This window comes from Chaetodon trifascialis, chromosome 1 (assembly GCF_039877785.1).
Source record: "Chaetodon trifascialis isolate fChaTrf1 chromosome 1, fChaTrf1.hap1, whole genome shotgun sequence".
Taxonomy (NCBI): Eukaryota; Metazoa; Chordata; class Actinopteri; order Chaetodontiformes; family Chaetodontidae; genus Chaetodon; species Chaetodon trifascialis.
This window is the reverse complement of record NC_092056.1, coordinates 8,498,004-8,516,941: the sequence shown is the minus strand read 5'-3', so window position 1 is coordinate 8,516,941 and position 18,938 is coordinate 8,498,004. Positions and strand designations below refer to the sequence as shown.

General features: G+C 42.0%; 2 protein-coding genes across 4 annotated transcripts; one reads left to right on the top strand and one right to left on the bottom strand.

The window, feature by feature from the left end:
- Positions 1 to 288: 288 nt before the first annotated feature.
- LOC139328849 (transmembrane 6 superfamily member 1-like) lies at positions 289 to 5,409 on the bottom strand. 2 transcript variants are annotated; one of them, XM_070958899.1, is made up of 10 exons: positions 4,943 to 5,409; positions 4,701 to 4,804; positions 4,294 to 4,395; positions 4,108 to 4,207; positions 3,849 to 3,931; positions 3,514 to 3,629; positions 2,900 to 3,004; positions 2,723 to 2,815; positions 2,506 to 2,625; positions 289 to 971 (listed from the first exon to the last, which is right to left on the bottom strand). In XM_070958899.1, the coding sequence occupies exons 1-10, from the start codon at positions 5,032 to 5,034 to the stop codon at positions 780 to 782; spliced, it is 1,107 nt and encodes a 368-aa protein (XP_070815000.1). In that variant the 5' UTR covers positions 5,035 to 5,409; the 3' UTR covers positions 289 to 779. The 2 variants fall into 2 exon arrangements, with proteins under 2 accessions (XP_070815000.1, XP_070814989.1); XM_070958888.1 differs by having other exon boundaries at positions 4,108 to 4,211; positions 4,289 to 4,395; positions 4,943 to 5,239.
- A 655-nt stretch (positions 5,410 to 6,064) lies between these two features.
- On the top strand, positions 6,065 to 11,321 carry LOC139328834 (BTB/POZ domain-containing protein 1-like). Of its 2 annotated transcripts, none has more exons than XM_070958877.1 (8): positions 6,065 to 6,693; positions 7,704 to 7,860; positions 8,624 to 8,729; positions 8,821 to 9,018; positions 9,245 to 9,374; positions 9,478 to 9,565; positions 10,240 to 10,386; positions 10,487 to 11,321. In XM_070958877.1, the coding sequence occupies exons 1-8, from the start codon at positions 6,269 to 6,271 to the stop codon at positions 10,643 to 10,645; spliced, it is 1,410 nt and encodes a 469-aa protein (XP_070814978.1). In that variant the 5' UTR covers positions 6,065 to 6,268; the 3' UTR covers positions 10,646 to 11,321. The 2 variants fall into 2 exon arrangements, with proteins under 2 accessions (XP_070814978.1, XP_070814969.1); XM_070958868.1 differs by having other exon boundaries at positions 6,079 to 6,693; positions 9,182 to 9,374.
- The last annotated feature ends 7,617 nt before the right edge of the window (positions 11,322 to 18,938 follow it).

Genomic DNA, 18,938 nt, shown 5'->3' with positions numbered 1-18,938 from the left:
TATCACAAATGCAGTATTTATACTAAATACAGCAAACCGTCTTCACTTTCCTCTTCTTCCAAGTGTTGCCATAGAAAATGTAAAGTTTAAAGCATTTCTGAATAATGCACTGTTTATACCTAACATGAATTTTTCCAATATAATTAACTTTAGACCGAACTTTTACATTTGACAAGTCATTCTGAGTATGGCAATAACAGACCAATTTTAGCTAACAAATTCCCTTAAATCATTGAATATCTATCTGCATATCTATTGTACAAACAATACTGTATTATGAAACACACATAAACATGTGAATGATTTCTTTATTTGCCAACCCACTGCCAAAAAGGCACTGCACAGAAGCCTCAGTGTCAACAAGAAAGCAATTTTTGTAACCAAAAAACAATAATAATTACCAAAAATATAAGAACAATAAGTACTGTCAAGTAGTTTGATTGTCATACACAAGTTTTAAAGCACTAAAACATCTGTACTGCGGCACTGAGTGTGCCTTCCTGTACTCAGTGTTGCTTTAAACAAACACACTTTCCTTTTTTAAATTTATGTTCACGTTTTCAAAATAAGCAGCAGAACATAAATGACACAAACTCTGTTTGACAAGCGAGTATTTTGTCATGTTTCTAATACCTCCACTGCCACTCATAGCAGCTCTCTCTCCAAAAGTAGCAACTGCTAATAACTGCTAACACAGACCAGTGCTTTGCAAGTCCTTCAGCCTTTTATTCAGGCATCCTTGACATCCCTGGCACTCGCTCTCACCCTCACACTCTTTGTCATTCAGCCTTCTTATCAGCCGTTGGCTTGAGGAAGAAGGCAGGCCGCGTGCGGCAGCGGTAGCACAGAGCCTGAGGCACCACAGCGTACAGGACATTGACCAGCAAGAAGACAGGCTGGCTAGCAGCCGGCACTCTGTAGGAGAACGGAGTCCGTGTGTGAAGAGACGCACCAATATGAGAGAACTGGGCCTGTGAAGTGAAGCAGAGAAGGGAAATTGGGAAAATGACAGTGATGACTAACATCTTCACAGTTAATATGTTGGTATTCACCCTGAGAGGAACATTGTTTTCCTTTATCACTTGATTTCACATGTTTTAAACAATGTCTTTGCTCCCAATGTGACAACTGCATGATGACAATGTCTCATTGATAAAAAACTCATCTTTTATTATGGACAAATTTTTTTGTTTTTTGTTTTTCCAAGTATTAATTTATCATTGATTAATATTTGAATAAAGTCTTACTGGAATGTCCTGAAGGAAATCACACTGTGATATTGAGTGGGAAGGATATTTTTCTGTTTGAATCCACTTCAGGTTCTCATTTCCTGGAATTATCCTTTCCCTTATTCAAAACGGATCACGTCATGTCACTGCATTGCATTCCGGTCGAATGAGATCTTTCATGGGCTTTGCTATCTTTGTCTCCTCTACAAATAGATTTTCCTCTGTTTTATTGTGCTGAACATCAGTGCAAAACTGAGTCTGGAAGGAAATCCTCTGATACCAAATCCTGGATGCTTGCTGAAAAGCTATGCTACTGTTTCACATTCCTTTGTAGTAAAGTTTATCATGACAAGACATCACATAGTCTCATATTTACACTGCATACAGAGGAATAATTAAATCAAAACACAAGTAAAACAACAAAATAAGCTCGATCACCAATTGTTTTAGGGTGCATTATTCTTTTACTGGACTGATGGCCATTAAAACATGGGCAAATTTATTGCCACTCATTCACAAATATCCACATCTAACAGACTCCTGCCAGTCACCATTTCATAGAAAGTCACTGGAAAAAGACACGTCTCATAGCAACCACGGCTGTCAGAGCATCAGGTTTCCTATTTATAGCTTGGACGAGCAGCTGACATTTAAGCGAATACCACCATTCCTCTTGGTCTGAAGTCAGCTTCTGCCCTTACCCCACCGGTGAGTGACGCGCCAGCCTGCGGCTCAACACAATAGCTGCTTTGTATTGTTGAGATGTGATTGGTGCACTTGCTGCTCCCACCACCGTTCAGAGTTTCCATCTTTAGATGTAAACAGATAAGTGTGACGCTGACTCAGACGGTATCTATTCATGCAGAGCCACGGCTGTTTGATTGCACCGAAAAATAACTTAAACAGAGACCGATCCAAAAGCACTATATAGAGGAGAAAGCGAGGGAACAGCTTAGACTTGGCCAGATGCCCACTCGTGGTCTTGCACTGCCTTATGTGGGAAAAGTTTCTGCACAAAGCTCCTCGATATGGAAGACTTTGTGTGACTGTTCATGATGAAAACCACAACAAGGTGTGAATAACTGACCTTGGCTCTTATTTAATCTATAAAAAGGGTCAGAGATCAGTTAAGATCATTGTTGTATCTTGGTAATATCTTCTAAAATGAACATAATCTATAGGTTTGGCTTCCTTGTTTAAATGTGAAGAAATTCTTCCAAATATGTTTTATGATTCCCAGTTTTTCCTTTAGTTAGGAATAACCAACAAAACCTACCTGTGCCACTGCTCCCGAGTGTACAAGGGTCAGATCTGGCATCCACTCACATCCTGGGACCAACAGCCCATAGAGAGTAATGATGTAGTACGGTCCAGAGTACAGCATGCTCACCAGCATCTGACAAACACGGATGCAATTTGCCGCTTCAGAGATTTGTGCAATGACAGTGTTGGGATGAAAGTTCGGTGTTTGTGACTTCACTTCGCAGAGTTACCTGTACTTTAGGATAAGCCGAGGGGTCTTTCAGGTAAGGCTCATAATGTTGTGTGTAATCTTGACACCATTTGCTGGAACAGTCCAGAACAATCTGAAACACGTAGAGTTTGAAATACAGAAGCGCTTTACATAATGAAGATATTCTGTGCGTGCAGCGGGCAGCTGATTATCTTACCAGGCCTCTGAAGACACAGAAAGCAAAAGCAGGGATGAGGTAGATAATGAACAGTAAGTCCAAAGGTCTGTGGAGTAAACTCTTTCTTCCAGCCTCCTGGATGCTCTGAGAAAAAGCAACGATGTGATGTTGAAACATTTTTGGCTATATCTCTAAGATGTATGACAAAAACATTAAGTCTGGAGTTGAATTTGCAGATTTTGGCTGTTAAGAATCTGCATTGCATCTACCCACAGACCTACAACGATCTTTGAGGCTTGGATTGATAACAGCCAACAGAATGGAAATCAAATCCAAACGACAGATGACTAAAATGGTCTTAATCACAAAGACAGAAGACTATAAGAACCAAATGCCTGAAAAATTTGCCAATAGCTCACTTAAGCAACTCCATGAACTGAACTTGGCAGCGTGTGTGCATGTGTCCACCTGTTGTATGGTGCAATTTCATCATATCTTTTGCTTTGTTTTAATGTTTGGTTATTGAAAAGTTCTAAAAAATAGAACGTTGAAAAAAAAAAAAAAGATGTTCTGCACGCTTTGCATTTCCTCACATCGCTCCGGATGTGAATCTTCAATCTTATTCTTTTTTGGCAGTTCTGATCCTGACTCACTGTCGAGCGAACATCCCGTGTGGAGGGCAGGCTGAAGATGCGGAAGCAGGCCCAGACAGACACTGAGATGTACAGCATGTGGAGGAGGAAGAGGCCAACCTGGGTCCCATATTTCCCTGGGAAAAGACAGAGTAAGAAAATGTCTCACAGTGGGAAAGACACAAAGAAAAACACTAAAAGTAGCAGCATTTACAGTAAAATGTGGATCTTTTTAAACTGTAGTCTACAAAAAACTGCAAAGTTTGAACCATTCTCATGGGAAGCATGTGCACGGGGTTACACAGGCCACACCGCACTGGCATCTAAAAGCATCCCATTATTTTTAGTGTACTTACCCACAGCATTCCCAAGAATGTAGACTATGGCACGCATGAGAAAAGAGCCCACCCAGTAGAGTCCAATGGCTCGATAACTGTCCCTGCACAGATAGATAGATAGATAGATAGATAGATAGATAGATAGATAGATAGATAGATAGATAGATAGATAGATAGATAGATAGATAGATAGATAGATAGATAGATAGATAGAAACAACTCTGCCCACATTTAATGCTAATGTGGTGAATATCCTTGAGGACAATGCTGCTCTTACCCCCAAGTAATCGCAGCAATCATGAGCAGATACATGAGATAGTGCACACAGCCATCCCAGTAGGAGATCATGTGCCCGTGTGCTGTCTTAATGTGTGGATCTGCCTGAAAGACAGGATAGATTTATCAGGAAAAACATGTGCAGGCACATCCAGCATAGACAACTCCCAAACAAGACTCACAACACTTGCCACTTTGAAGTAAAACGTCACAAATCCATCGATGATGTTGTCCTGCTCCAGCCCGATGATCAGATTCACCACACTGAGGAATGCAAACACCGCATACACTGCACAGACAGATGCATGTATTGAACTTATTCCAGCAGGGTGACAAACTAGCCTACAGCAAACACGTCAGGCTTACTGGCTCCTAAGCCTGGATGTGCACCATGCAAATATAATGTGCTATAAATCACTTTTTAACAATTGACCCCACAAGATTGTATTAATAAACACCACATATACACGTGCAGTAACCTCCAAAGACCATAAATATGCAGATATGTCTATATTGTGTGACAATATGATTACTCATGAGTTGGTATTAAATTGATATTTCTCTCACAAGAGACATGCATTTGAGAATTCATACCATAGAAAAGAGGATCTACTGGAGCCTTCTTCTTGAGCATGAAACGGGCCGAGATGACCAGGATGAGGACTGTTGTACACCCGGCGAAGAAGAACGCTTCAGCACTAAAACACAATGGACAAAAAAAAAAACATCATGTGTACGTGCATCTGTAAAATTCATTTTTAGATGATACTAGTCATTGTCGAGAGTTTACAGATACCATCCCTAAAACTAAAAGGTGTGGACCTGCTCTCACTCACCTGTTGCTGTAAATGAGGGAATTAAACAAATAGCAGATGGGGATGGACATCAAGGAGAGCACGAACACTCCCGTCCCTGCAGACGCGCTCATTGCGGACCAGGTATGAGCGATTCAGCTTTGAGATTTGAGAGTTTCAAAATTATTCAGCCGCAGAAAACTCTCATGTGTCGTCTGTACCTCATATTTCAAGGAATATGGAAAAGTCACGGTGAGTCCCGCTATGCAAACAACTTGCAGCTTCTGCATGCGGCGTATGATCTGTCCTGTTCTGCTATAGCCTTTCTCACTTTCTCTCTCTCTCTCTCTCTCTCTCTCTCTCTCTCTCACCTACCTCTCTGCTTCCCTGCCTCCTACCTACTGTCACACACACACACACACACACACACACACACACACACACACACACACACACACACACACACACACACACACACACAGCAGTTCAGACTCACAATGAAAGACAATGATCTCATATCATTATGGTGTTTATCAGAATAAAAATTATTTATTTTTGAGTGTTATTGTCTGTTAATAGGCTGTGGTTTCATGTTCCTTTAGTAAAAGTGCAGACTCTGCCATCTAGCGGCCGATTGGAAAACTTGAAGAAGGCAGCGGGATGTATATTATTCAAATGTAATAAACACATAATGTGCATTATACGAAGCAATACAATGAAAAAATTCAAAACAAATCAATCAAACAATAAATGTATGTTTATGTGTAGAAAGTATATGTGTACATTTCCAAATACAATTGATATATATGCGTAATTATACGTTTATTCTCTGGTTTACTTATGATAAAGTACAGGATTTCCATGCTGATAAGCAAAAATGTAATTATTATTAATCTAAAAGTACTGAATTACTGAGACACAATAACAGATTTTCTATTCATAAGGTAAATATTTTAAAGGGACTTAAAGATTTCAGCTTTACATGTTATGTTTTTGTTCGGTATCATTGTAGTTTAAGTAAGTGAGTAAGTAGTTTAAGTTAAACCTGGATTATTTCCATCCTTAAAGTGTTTGTTGGATGCTTAAGGTATACAGCCTTTCACTTTATAACACCGTTGCCTTATTTGTTTGCCGCTCTTGAATTCAACAATAAAGTTTAATGAAAAAAATGTTTTTCAGGAAGTGTGCGCCTGCGTCATTTCTGAAAAAGACGCAAGCTAGCAGGTAACTAGCTAAACATCTAAGAGCGATGGCGTCCGCTGCGATGGATACCACGTAATAAATACCGACTCACACAGTGCGGTCGGTCGGTGTATGCTCGTGCATCGTTGACGGTTCGTTACAGGATAACAAAAGAAGTGTGCCGTTATGGCGACCGGGAGCGGCGGCAGCGAACGCGGCGGCTTAGCGTCGAACCATGACGGTCAGGAGGCAGCGTCCAACTCGGCTCAGTCTGGAGCCGCGGCACTGCTCTCCAACGTGCCAGCCTCCGGTCCTGCCCGGTCCGCCTCCCCGCCTGTGCTCGGCCTTCACCGGGAGCCCATGTACAACTGGCAGGCGACGAAGAGCTCCCTGAAGGAGCGCTTCGCCTTCCTCTTCAACAACGAGCTGCTCAGCGACGTCAGGTTCATAGTCGGGAAAGGCAGACAGGCCCAGAGGATACCGGCCCATAAATTCGTCCTGGCCGCTGGCAGCGCCGTTTTTGATGCCATGTTTAACGGAGGGATGGCCACAACGTCGACGGAAATCGAGCTGCCCGACGTGGAGCCCGCAGCCTTCCTCGCCCTGCTCAGGTAGGACGGGTGGTCTCCAATGCCCAAATTCAAGCACGCACAGTTCATCTGCATGTTCTGCAACGCTGAGCCTCAGTTCCGTTTGAAGGAGGCTGTTTGTTATTACACACTGGGATCAATTTAATGAGCATCATGACAGACACAGTGGGTTTAACTCTCATCTCAGATCATCACAGACACTTGCAGGTACAAAAGCATTTACTAAGTGCAACCAACCAGTAGATTAATGCATTAATAGTTCATTGTTAATTGTTAAAATGACACATATTCTTTGATTCCAGCATCTCAGTTGCAAAGATTTGCTCCCTCTGCAGCAATTAATCGATTAGATGTCAGCTATTAAATTAATTTGCACCTATTTTGATAATCAGTTAATCAGTTTGAGCAATTTTTCAATTTTTAAGAAAAAAATGCGAATATTTTCTCTTCCTTTACTCCTCCATGACAGTAAATGGACAAAACAAGACATTTGAGGACGTCATCTTGGGCTCTGCGAAACCCTGATCGACATTTTCTTACATTTTAGACCAAACTACTAATCAGTTAACTGAGAAAATACTCAACAAATTTCTCACTACAAGGGAAAACAATCATCAGTAGATTCACCTTTGGAGCAGACGCTCAAGACAAATACGTCCTGATGTACAAAGAAAAAAGGTCAGTCGATGTTTCTTGGAAAGCTAAAATAAGAGCATGTTGTCAGAGGAAAAACGGCTTCAGTGTGAGGCCTTATAGGAAGCAGGATTTGGCCAAAAGTCAACGATCACTTAGCTCACAGTTAAGCTCAGATACAATAGCATTAGCTATAGCAAGAGGAAGGTCGACTGGTTTCCCTGATCAGAAAATACTTTCAGTGAGACTCAAGACGAAGGGTTATACTGTTTAGTAAAATGGTCTTGATTTGGGATGTGTTCTTCTGGACGAATGAAGCATTTGTGTGGCAGATTTTCTGAGGTTTGATCAGACTGCATTTAACACTATGACGCACACGTTGTGTTGCCCCTGCGCAGGTTCCTGTATTCTGACGAGGTCCACATCGGTCCAGAGACTGTGATGACGACTCTGTACACGGCGAAGAAGTACGCCGTCCCTGCTCTGGAGAGTCACTGTGTGGAGTTCCTCACCAAGCACCTCAGAGCCGACAACGCATTCATGCTGCTCACTCAGGTGAAGTTCAGATTGTTTAGATTTTCATGTGCCAACGTTTGAGAGGTTTGTCTCCTGACTTTCATTCGTGATCCTCAAAGCCTTGAAAAATGACATTTGAACACCACATATTCCCAGAAATGGTGAAAAGGTGGTCGGGATGATTTAGAAGTAGAAATTTTGAAATTTATTTCCAAATCTCCACACAGAAAATCAAAACTCACAGCTTGGCCAGGAGAAAGTCAGACAACATATTCTTAATATTTGAGCTGAACTCACCCTTTGAGGCGTAAAGCACCAGCCTAAGAGTGTTTTAAAGCAGGGCGGATTGGTCTGGTTTCTGGGGCGATATGTGAAGTAATGTTTCAGTTCTTATCGTTGCATCTCCTGGAAACGGTATCAGCCTTCCCAGTAAAGGACAAAACCATATCCACCCCAGACCGTCCTCCAGCTATTGATGGGAAAGTGTTTATGACGTTGGCTGTTCTATTTTTGTTTCATGCCACCGTTCGTTTGATTTGAGCATTTTGTTGTGCTGCGCCTTCAGGCTGCATGCTGATCTATGATCAAAAGCAGCTCCTTTTTTTTGTCCAACTTGTTTAAACCGCCTGAAGTAACCCAGAGAAAAGAAAAGACACAGTCCCAGCAGACTACTCTTTGTTATTAGAGTCATTGCTTTTGTGAAGTCTGAAGGATATTTTTACATTTTCTTTGGTGCACATTAAAGAAAAGACCAGTATTGACTAACACACACTCACTGCTTCTTCTGTGCTTTCAATTACAGGCGAGGTTATTCGACGAGCCTCAACTTGCCAGTCTCTGCTTGGACACCATAGACAAAAGCACCGCGGACGCAATAAACGCAGAGGGCTTCACAGATATTGACCTCGGTGTGTGAGTCTTCCTGACCTCATATTCCTTTTCTGCAGCTCGTTTGGATGCAAAATCAGTATTCTGTGTGTTTGTGCATTTTGTGTGTAGACACCTTATGTGCGGTGCTACAAAGAGACACACTCAGCATCAGGGAGAACCGCCTGTTTGGGGCGGTGGTACGCTGGGCAGAGGCCGAGTGTTACAGGCAACAGCTTCCCCCGACCTCGGAGAACAAGCAGAAGGTTCTGGGCAAAGCCCTCCCGCTCATCCGCTTCCCGCTCATGACTGTTGAGGAGTTCGCTGCAGGTAAGCGTATCACAAAGAGAAATTGTTTCTCGCGTTGCATTGGTATTTTATCTAACACTATACTGACCAATTCAGCCATTACTAAACATATTCGTCATGTTCCTGATGTGTCCATACAGCTCAAACCACAGAAACCAGCTTGATATTCTTTCTTGTACAACAGGGCCTGCCCAGTCTGGAATATTGTTCGATCGGGAGGTGGTAAATCTGTTTTTACACTTTACAGTAAACCCCAAACCACGGGTCGACTACATTGACAGGCCCCGCTGCTGCCTCAGAGGAGAGGAGTGCAGCATTAATAGATTCCAGCAGGTTGAGAGTCGATGGGGGTACAGTGGTACCAGCGACAGAATCAGGTGAGACGACAGACATCAGTCGGTGGTTAATCAGAGCAAACTCAACTGTGGTTGCATTTTTTTTTTAAATGTCTTCTCTCTGTTTGTCTTTCTCCCTCTGCAGATTCAATGTTAACAGAAGAATATCCATAGTGGGTTTTGGCTTGTATGGTTCAATACACGGACCCACTGACTATCAGGTCAACATTCAGGTAACTTCAGGTGTTAAACTCTTACACTGCCAGTGTCATCAGTGTCATGAAGAGGTGTCATTTACACTTTAGTAGGGCTGGATGTCTGGTATCATGTATATGTATCAGTGCTGATACAATGCACCAGTTTCAATACCAATAGAAACATTTTTTGTTCGTCTTTTTGCGCTAATTATGAGAAACGTATTCTATGCAGAGCATTTTGTGTAATTTGTCACTGTCAGTTATCAAAAACTATATTAGCGCTCGACATGGATAAGGCAGAGTACATTATGGTAGTTAGTCTGGTCCCAGACCTCTGAATTACCGCCCACATCTCAGATTTCCTCTGTGATTCAAATCGACTGTCTGTCAGTTTGCAGAAATGACTCTTAAATCTGAAGCTTAAAATGTCACAGTTCTTGATAGACGTGAAAATGACAGATTGATGATTTATAAGGCGTCCTGGTGATTTAGGGGTCTCTGTTGTGTAATCACAACATCCCCACGATGTTACAGTTTGAGCCCACTGAAGCAGGTGTAATTTAGCCAGAGACTCGGTGAAAAATATGGCAACACACAGATGAAGCAAAGCACCCTGCCAGCTGTGCTTTTAACCGTTTAACCTGTTTTAAAGTAGACTTTTCTTCTGCACCTCATTGTTCATTTAGTAAAGTTACTGTCCTGTTCTGTAGATCTTAGAGAGCGACAAACGCATCACGCTGGGCCAGAACGACACCGGTTTCAGCTGCGACGGCACAGCACACACGTTCAGAGTGATGTTCAAAGAGCCTGTGGAAATTCTACCCAACGTCAGCTACACTGCATGTGCCACCTTAAAGGTCAGTCCGAGCTCGCTGTGCTTAAAATGTGTCCAAAATTAACACTGTCTGTTTGAACCCACGTTAGAATTAACACCTGCTTTTACATTTTACACCTCAGGGCCCAGACTCTCATTACGGCACAAAGGGGTTAAAGAAAGTGACCCAGGAATCAGTGACGGGGACCAAGACGACGTTTTTCTTTTTCAGCTCACCTGGAAATAACAATGGTACGTCCGTGGAGGACGGGCAGATTCCGGAGATCATCTACTACACCTAGACTTAACGCGGTGTCATGCAGGTACACTGAACCAGGGAGACCTCAGACTGCTGGGAAGACCACACTGCTGGAGATATACGTAGTGCCTCATGATCCCTTGGAATTAAGAATGTGTGCGTTTGAGCGCGTGTGTGTGGTATGTGTGTATCTGTCTATAGTGGTGTACAGACATGCTCATGAATGTGGAAACAGTCGGAGTTGTGGGAAAACCGCAGTTCTGGTGCGAAAAAAAAGTTTTTTTGGCATGAATTTTATCAGCAGTTGTAAATGATCTAAATACTGATGTCCTGTCTGTGTGTTGTTATCAGTAAGTTGCCAGTGCAGGAGTCTTTCCCGCAGAACTACAGAGACCGCTGCCATTTGCTGGTTGACACCATTTCACTTTGTTATTTTTGTCAGTTTTTGCAGATGCATTTATTGAAAGTATAATATTTGCATATTTTTATTGTGCACTGTTATCATTTATTCAGCAGGTGTCTTCTTTGTTTTTGCATTGTATCCGATCATGTGTGTTATGTAACTTTGCCAGTGGTACATGTTGTAATTTATGACTTCATGTTTGCTTAGCACGTCATTAAAGTAAAAAAAACAAATGCTCCAGGACTTTTATGGTGAAATAAATGAAGAAAAAAAGGTTTATTTTTAGCTTTTTTGACAATAAAATGTGGTGAGACCAAAATAAGACTGTTTCCTTGTGATAAATCCAGATGTAATTGATCTTGGGTAAATAATTTTTGAGTAGTTCATACTGTATCATTCCTCTTTCTGCCACTAGGTGATGCCACATACTCCATGCAGCCAGTTATCACACTACCAAACAGATGAACTGGGGTGCAGGAAGGGTCCATCAGTGGTTCCCAAATAAAGGGTTAAACCTGAGAGTTTGTGAGGTCATTGCTGCGATGGGAAAGAAAAAAAAAAAGCCTCACAAACATTTCGTCAGGCCTATAGTTATTCAAATGAAACAATCTGAGAAAACTGGTTGAACTAGTCAAGAGAGAAATGCACACAGGGAGAAAGTATTCAGACCCTTTAACTGAAAGCACCGCTGCAGCAGCGTACATATATACTCCTTGTCAAGAACCACTGGTTTAATCTTTAACAATGTATTGAACTTAATAAGATTATCGGGTATTTTATATAAACTATTAATCTGAAAAGTAACTTAATCTGCAAAATAAACACAGTGGAGTAAAAAGTACAATGTTTCTCACTGAAATACACTGAATACAGTAGCAGAAAATGGAAATACTCAAATTGAGTACTTGAGTAAATGTACGCACGTGAGGAGAGGTTACATCACATTAGCAGCATTTCTTAGTTGCAGCTGCTGCAGGTGGAGCTGTTTCTAACTACTGTCAGGTAATTTAACGAATGATGACTATTTTATGTTTTGTGTCAACATTTTTATCCGTAATTACAGTTGTTAAAAAGTATAATGGAGTAAAAAGTAGATTTTTAGCTCTGAAAGTATAGGTGTAAAATGTAAATACAGTGCAGTACTTCAGTGCATACTTTCCACCACTGGAGGAGTCTCAATTTAAAGTATCAAAAATGTTGACGATAAAGTACCACGCTCAAGCCACTGTTGCAGTGTCCAAAATTTGGCTTGATATGTGAACAACTCATGTTTCTATTTATTTGAATGTTGTGACTGAAGCTCGAGTTTAAGATGCAAAAAGTACCTCAGAGCGTGTGTCCCTCAAATCCAGCTGGAACGTCAATGTAAAGAGGCCTGAAAACACCAAAGATTGTCAGTTTAGCCCAAGTTGTGTCCTCTAAAGCTGTGTCTACAGCACAGAGATGACGAGCTCTTGAATTGCATAATATGCACTTTCATACGAGGAAGGCGGTGGAAACAAGGCTACTTTGGACGGCTGTGAGTGGGCTTTGACGAGGAGAGTGATCCACGGAGGCTGTCAGGTGAGTCACCGGTAGTTGAGAGCTTCTCCTGCTGGCTGCCCACTTAGGCCGCCTTTTTAACAGAAAAGAACCAAGAAAATCAGCTTGAGACAGGTTTTCACCACCCACCAGACGCAAAACACTCAAAAACCAAGAGTACAAATAGACGACAGCATTAGCAGTCCTCTGCTCTCACCTGCCTGTGCAAACAACCCAAAAAAATGTTTCAAGGTCCTGAGGGAAACACAAGCTTCACGAAAGCTCCTGCAGTGCGTTTCAGAGGGTGATGGAGGGACGTTCCCACTGACACTGAGCCACTAAAGAGGCTATATCTGGAGCTTATGGGGAAAAACTCCTTATAGCTATTAGATTACAAATCCGTGGCAGTGATTTGTGATCTTCTGAAGCGTGTGGTTGTATTTCTGCCTGCTTGTTTGTGTGTGTGTGTGTGTGTGTGGGTAGATAGCAGCAGAATGGGCTGTCTTTCTCATTTTGAGCTTTCTACTTGAACACTGACAGCAGGGGAGTGGATTTCTGCCTCTGCTGTTTTTGACAATATGACATATGACTGTGCAGGGCTGAAGTGCTGCAGAGTCAGACTTATTTTGCCGTTAGCAAAACACAGAAAGGCCTTTTCCTCCCCATTTTGACTGCAGCACAGCGCTGTCCCCTCCTGAAGACAGATACAGATTCTTCGGTCAAACAGGCTGTGTGAGCATCACACGCGGAGCGGCCTTGAAAATGTCACTCTGCCCGTTATGGTTTTATGTTTTATGCTGCTTAAAAGCACAATGGAATATACTTTATGATAATCTGATCATCTGAAAAAAAGGCACAAAATAATGAGTATATGACAAGAAAAGATTATAGCAATGATGGAGGAGATGAAGGCTGAAGCCAGAGCTCATTACGCCTACCTTCCTAACAAGATGAAAAATAGAACATTTATGATCAACCTACACAGTCCAGACAGTGAATAAAATGGTAGTTATGCAGATAAAACATACATGCATATACTCATCCAGCCATTCATACAGTACATATACACACACATATATATCTGAATACATACAGTAACAGGCTGTACACTATACACACATATATGCACAGATGGATTTTGGTAAGAGTATGAATAAACACAGAGGTGATGAGATATCTAACAGTCGAAGCAATCTTTTGAAAAGTGGCTGAAGGAAGGCACAGGATGTGTCTTCTTGGCCATATTAACTTCTGAAAAGGATGAGATTCACTCAGATGTGAAGAATTTCACATAAAACTGTCATTAAAAATACATAAAGTGAAAGCAGCTCTTTAGCGTTGCTTATGGCAGTCGCAGCCTGTCGACTGCGCTGTTAATGAGCGCTCCACGGATTCAGCACGTTCAACACTGTTCAACTTTTAATGGAACATTTTTCAAAAGTGATGATGAAGAATTTTGTTTTTTGTTTTATGTATTCTTCTTCTTTATCGAACCTTGCCACACATAATACGTACAATTCAATGCAGGTGAATTATGCTAATTAGATGTATTTATTTTTCAAATTTGTCTTCAAGCTCAAACTCGCACTGACTCGAGTGACATCACACAAGGCAATTCATCAGACTTTGTGCTGCTCCCTCTGGAGCTGCTAAAGGCAACTGCTTCATGTGTAATAGTACTCAACAAGACCAGTAAGCAGACTTTGATGTGTAAAATCTATGGAGTTCAGCTTTAAGATATGAATTTAAGTCATTCAGTCCAATTCTATCTGCAACGTTCACTTGTACACTCCAGTGAATTTAAACCACGTTGGGTAATTTGTAAATTCCTTTTAGATGTTCCTAAAAAGTGAATTGGCTTCATCTGAGGCTGCACTCAATCAGTCAACCTGAAGTTTGACTTCGGTGTGCAGCCTTTCCTGCAATTTTCCAGGGTGATTAATCTTCGCCGGCCCATTTATTCAAACATCCTGTACACCCAGTTAGCATGACGCATCCTCTGTGGCTGTTATCAACATTTATACAGAATGTTCTGCTGTGAGATCCAGTCTGGGTGTGTGTCCAGACCACCTCACAGCAACATCAACCTGCAGGGATGAAGGAGCGTGTTTGTGTGTGTGTGTGTGTGTGTGTGTGTGTGTGTGTGTGTGTGTGTGTGTGTGTGTGTGTGTGTGTGTGTGTGTGTGTACTTGTCCAGCTGGTGGGAGTTATGTAATCTGTTTCCCAGTGATGTAAGACTGTAATTAATTACCACGTACATATATAGGACTGTGTGTTGAGCATCAGTACCCCCCTGAGCCACTGAATCACTGGGTGTCGAGCTTTGCTCATGTCAAGTTAAAACTACTCATTTGTGACTTCTTGCACTTTATAATTCACAGGAGGGAAGAGGAGAGGAGGGTCATCATGGCTTTCCTGTCTCACTGAAGAAAATACAAACTTTACGGACATTTGCTTTTTTTGGTGCTGATGGAGGAAACATGGCAATATGGTTATAGTGACATGATGGAAGTCCAGGTAGTCAGGTGCATAGGTCTGTATTTTTTCTGTTTTCTATTGCATAATTTCGAAGTTCATTTCTGCCAGGAACAGAAAGATGCGATATACTGCTCAATACTAAGTGAAAATTCTGCAAAATGAAGTGACTTAAGTGACATTTTGACCTCTTACAATAGGAAAGTAAACCGTGCCAGCATGAACAACACCAGCACCCTAAAACTTAAGTAGCTAAATGGAATTCAGCCATCGCTTACATCTATGACACGACAGCATGTTTTTAATTGGTGGTTGCAGCATATGGGCTCCAGTATAAACACTCTGTTGTTTTATGTTGTGAGTTTGACGTCTGACAAAGGTTTGTTACCAGAGCACATGACATGAACACATTTAGTTAACAAGCCAGGAATCACCACGGAAAGTAAAATGAATTCCTTACCGACTGGTTTCCAAAAGCAGAACATTTGTTTATCAAAGAAACTCTGCCCGTGCCCTTTGAGTGTGACTTTCATTAATATTCAACAATGTAGATATTCAGCGGCGGATCGATGAGGCGCTCTGCAGGGTGCTGATGCTTGTCATCCTTAAGTTTAATTGCAGCCTTGTTAGCGGTAAACACAGAGCAGGCTGAAGACAAACAAATGTTCCACGTGATATCCTGGCGCTGTTGAATTTGGGAATGAATTTAAGAAAAGAGAAAGACAGCTGAGACACTGCATTTTTGACAGAACATCAGTCACAAACCAGCATCATTTCTGCCCTGAAAGGATTCTCAGTGTGTTAGGAGTAATTCAGATGACATGTCAGCCTGTCCCTGCAGTAAAGCACCGGTTTGGATGACGCAGATGAACTGAACAGTGGATGTAAGGTCTGTGCAGATGGCAAGTTCTTGGTTCTGAAGATCAAACAGGACTTTTGATAATAAATTTCATATCTTACTGTTTGGGCTGCACGGTGGCGCAGCAGGTAGTGCGCGTGCCTCACAGCAAGAAGGTTGCCGGTTCGATCCCCGGGTCAGGCAGGGCCTTTCTGTGTGAAGTTTGCATGTTCTTCCCGTGTATGCGTGGGTTCTCTCCGGGCACTCCGGCTTCCTCCCACAGACCAAAAACATGCTCATTAGGTTAATTGATGACTCTAAATTGTCCGTAGGTGTGAGTGTGAGTGTGAATGTTTGTCTGTCTTTGCATGTGGCCCTGCAATCGGCTGGCGACCGGCTCAGGGTGTACCCCGCCTCTCGCCCATTGTAGCTGGGATAGGCTCCAGCCCCCCGCAACCCCGAAAGGGATAGGCGGTATAGATAATGGATGGATGGATCTTACTGTTTGTGGCAGTACAACCAGTGTTGAAAAGTAAAAGGAAAGTACATTTACTAAAGTACTGTATAAATAACAAATGTAATTTTAAGGTTCTTATTTCTACTCCACAAATTTCTGATTACTTTTTATTTAATGGCTTGAATTCCTAATTACTGTCCAAACTAAAATGTAAATTAAAGAATACGATCAGGGTATAAAATACAACACACTATAAAAGATTAAGCCAGTGGTTTCCAACCTTTTTTGGCTTTTGACCCCTTACAAAAAGCAGTGTCTGTTTCGGGCCTCTTGTCATGTTTCAGATGTCTGTCAGATGTTATCAGTTCTACCAAAGAAAGCGTTCTGACATCATTTCATTTCATTTAAATTTGATGCCCAAATTGGTACAGTACAGGTACAACTTTCCAATATTTCACAAAGAGCAAAGATTAGAGAAAAACACTAAAGTCTTATCCAATAATATATCAGTCACAGGACAATATTCTGCAGAATGTGGGACCTCTGCTTGTATGTGAGTATCTGAGTATGTTTGTTTTGTATTTGTACTTTCATCCAAGTAAAGGAACCAAGTACTTCCTCCACTGAGTATAATAAAAGCCTTTGTTCTTGTGGAGGTACCACCAGATATAATCAGACTAACAAGCTCCCCTCGGCAGCAGCAGAGTCCACTGTCTTTCCATGGATGACCTGAGCGGCTGCATGATTAACTTACAGAGCATGCAGTTGGATGAGCAGGGGACAAGATGCTATCAAACCGCATCTGCTATGGCAATTATTAGGGTCTATTCTTAAGTCTAAGTGCACATATGAGTGCTTGCCTATTATCTGCACGTGTGTGACAGGGTGTAATAACGTCCTGATTTGTATGTGCTTTACTGAGCTGGGGGGCATTTATTTCAGCAGAAAGAGGAGAGCAAAAGTATTTCGCCATTCACACACGTCACACACTACATGAACCCTCCCCACTGTCTGCTGGGGGCAGGCTGGCCTGGGCCAACCTTAGCCCCTGCACTCTCCAACACCAGATGTAGGTCGCCGAGTGCTGCAGGGGCTGGGGGATGTGGTGTCTGTGTGTGTGTATATTAGTGGAGAGGCTGTGTTTTGTGCGCACACATGTATGTGTGTATGCACTTAGACAGTTGGGGAGATAGAGTGATGATTGTGGTGGATGAGTTCATCATCAAGGACATGGCCCCCAGCACACTGTCTCCATTGCTGTCACATTGCATCGTCACAAACAGGCCACATGAAGCCTGACAGCCCGGCAGACCAGACCGAGGGGACTCGCACTCGTCCCTCACTATGACTCTCTATTGTTTTCCTTCTCTTACACTCTCATTCTCATGCATTAACAGCTTATTAATTAAAATGGAATAGGCAATGGGTTTGATTATAGGGGGCACTGAAAGTTTCATGAGCTCCTCTCCAGCAAGTAGCTGAATGAATCCTTGACAATTTTATGCTGATTTTTTTTTCTTAACGTGGCAATAATACATTCAGACACAATCCTCAGGGTTGAGCTCCTGATGATTTCAGGATGTCAGTGTATCTCAGTCTAAGGGAAACTGGAATATTAGCTGTGAAACAACCCACAAATTCAAAGCAGGTTTGAATATACAGTGTGCAGACATGGAAAAGGTTTCAAAAGAGAGCATTTACAGCCTTGCTCGTAGCTCTGTGAGGCTGTACTGACCTAAATGCTAACTGCTGCGGGCTAACTTGTTCACGAGGTTTAGCAGGTAATGTTTATGTTCACCATATTCCTTTAGCATATTAGTCTGCTAACATTGCTAGGTTGAGGGATGAAAATCCATCAAACACCTGCCAAAACATTCCACTCAAAACCACAAATGCGAGCGTTATGTTGGTGCTGGAGGAAGAGTCAGTGAGTCCTCTGGAGACCATGAATGTCTGTATGAAAATTTCAAAGCAATTCATCACATAGTTGCTGAGATAGTTCAGCCTGGGCCACAGTGGCGGACCGCTAACATCACATCGCTAACAGCATCTCCATGAGGTAAAACTTTTGAATGACCACCCAGCACCCAACTCACAATGTGTCATTTTTACACTTTGGTTTTTATGTAGATTAAAAAAAGACAGCTATGCCATTATTAATTGGTGAGCTTTGGAGGTGCTGGCATGCTTGTTTTGTGACTTTTGGACAGAGCTTAGCTGGCTGTTTTGTGCGCTAAGCTAAGCTAACTGGCTGCTGACTGTTGGCAATATGTAACTGACAGACGTGAAAGTCCTCTCTCAGCAAACAAATATGCATATTTTCAGAAATGTTTGACTGTAAAATCATGTTTATTTCTAATTACACTAATTTCTTCTCCATGCCACCAAACTGCAACAGTTACATTTTGGTATTTCTTTGCCAATAAATCTACTTTACTGTTACCACCTCCCTGCTCCATGAAGACGCAGCAGTCTAGGGTGAAGTTTCTCTAATCTAAACTGATTACAGTGGTGATGGCAGCCTTTCCCGCTGCGTGCCATTTTCAGCACATCCCCCATCCACTTTCTCCCTAACCTCCTCCCTCGTCATCACAGCTGATTGCACTGCTGAAGTCCAAATGAACTGTTAACCTCGTCTTCAA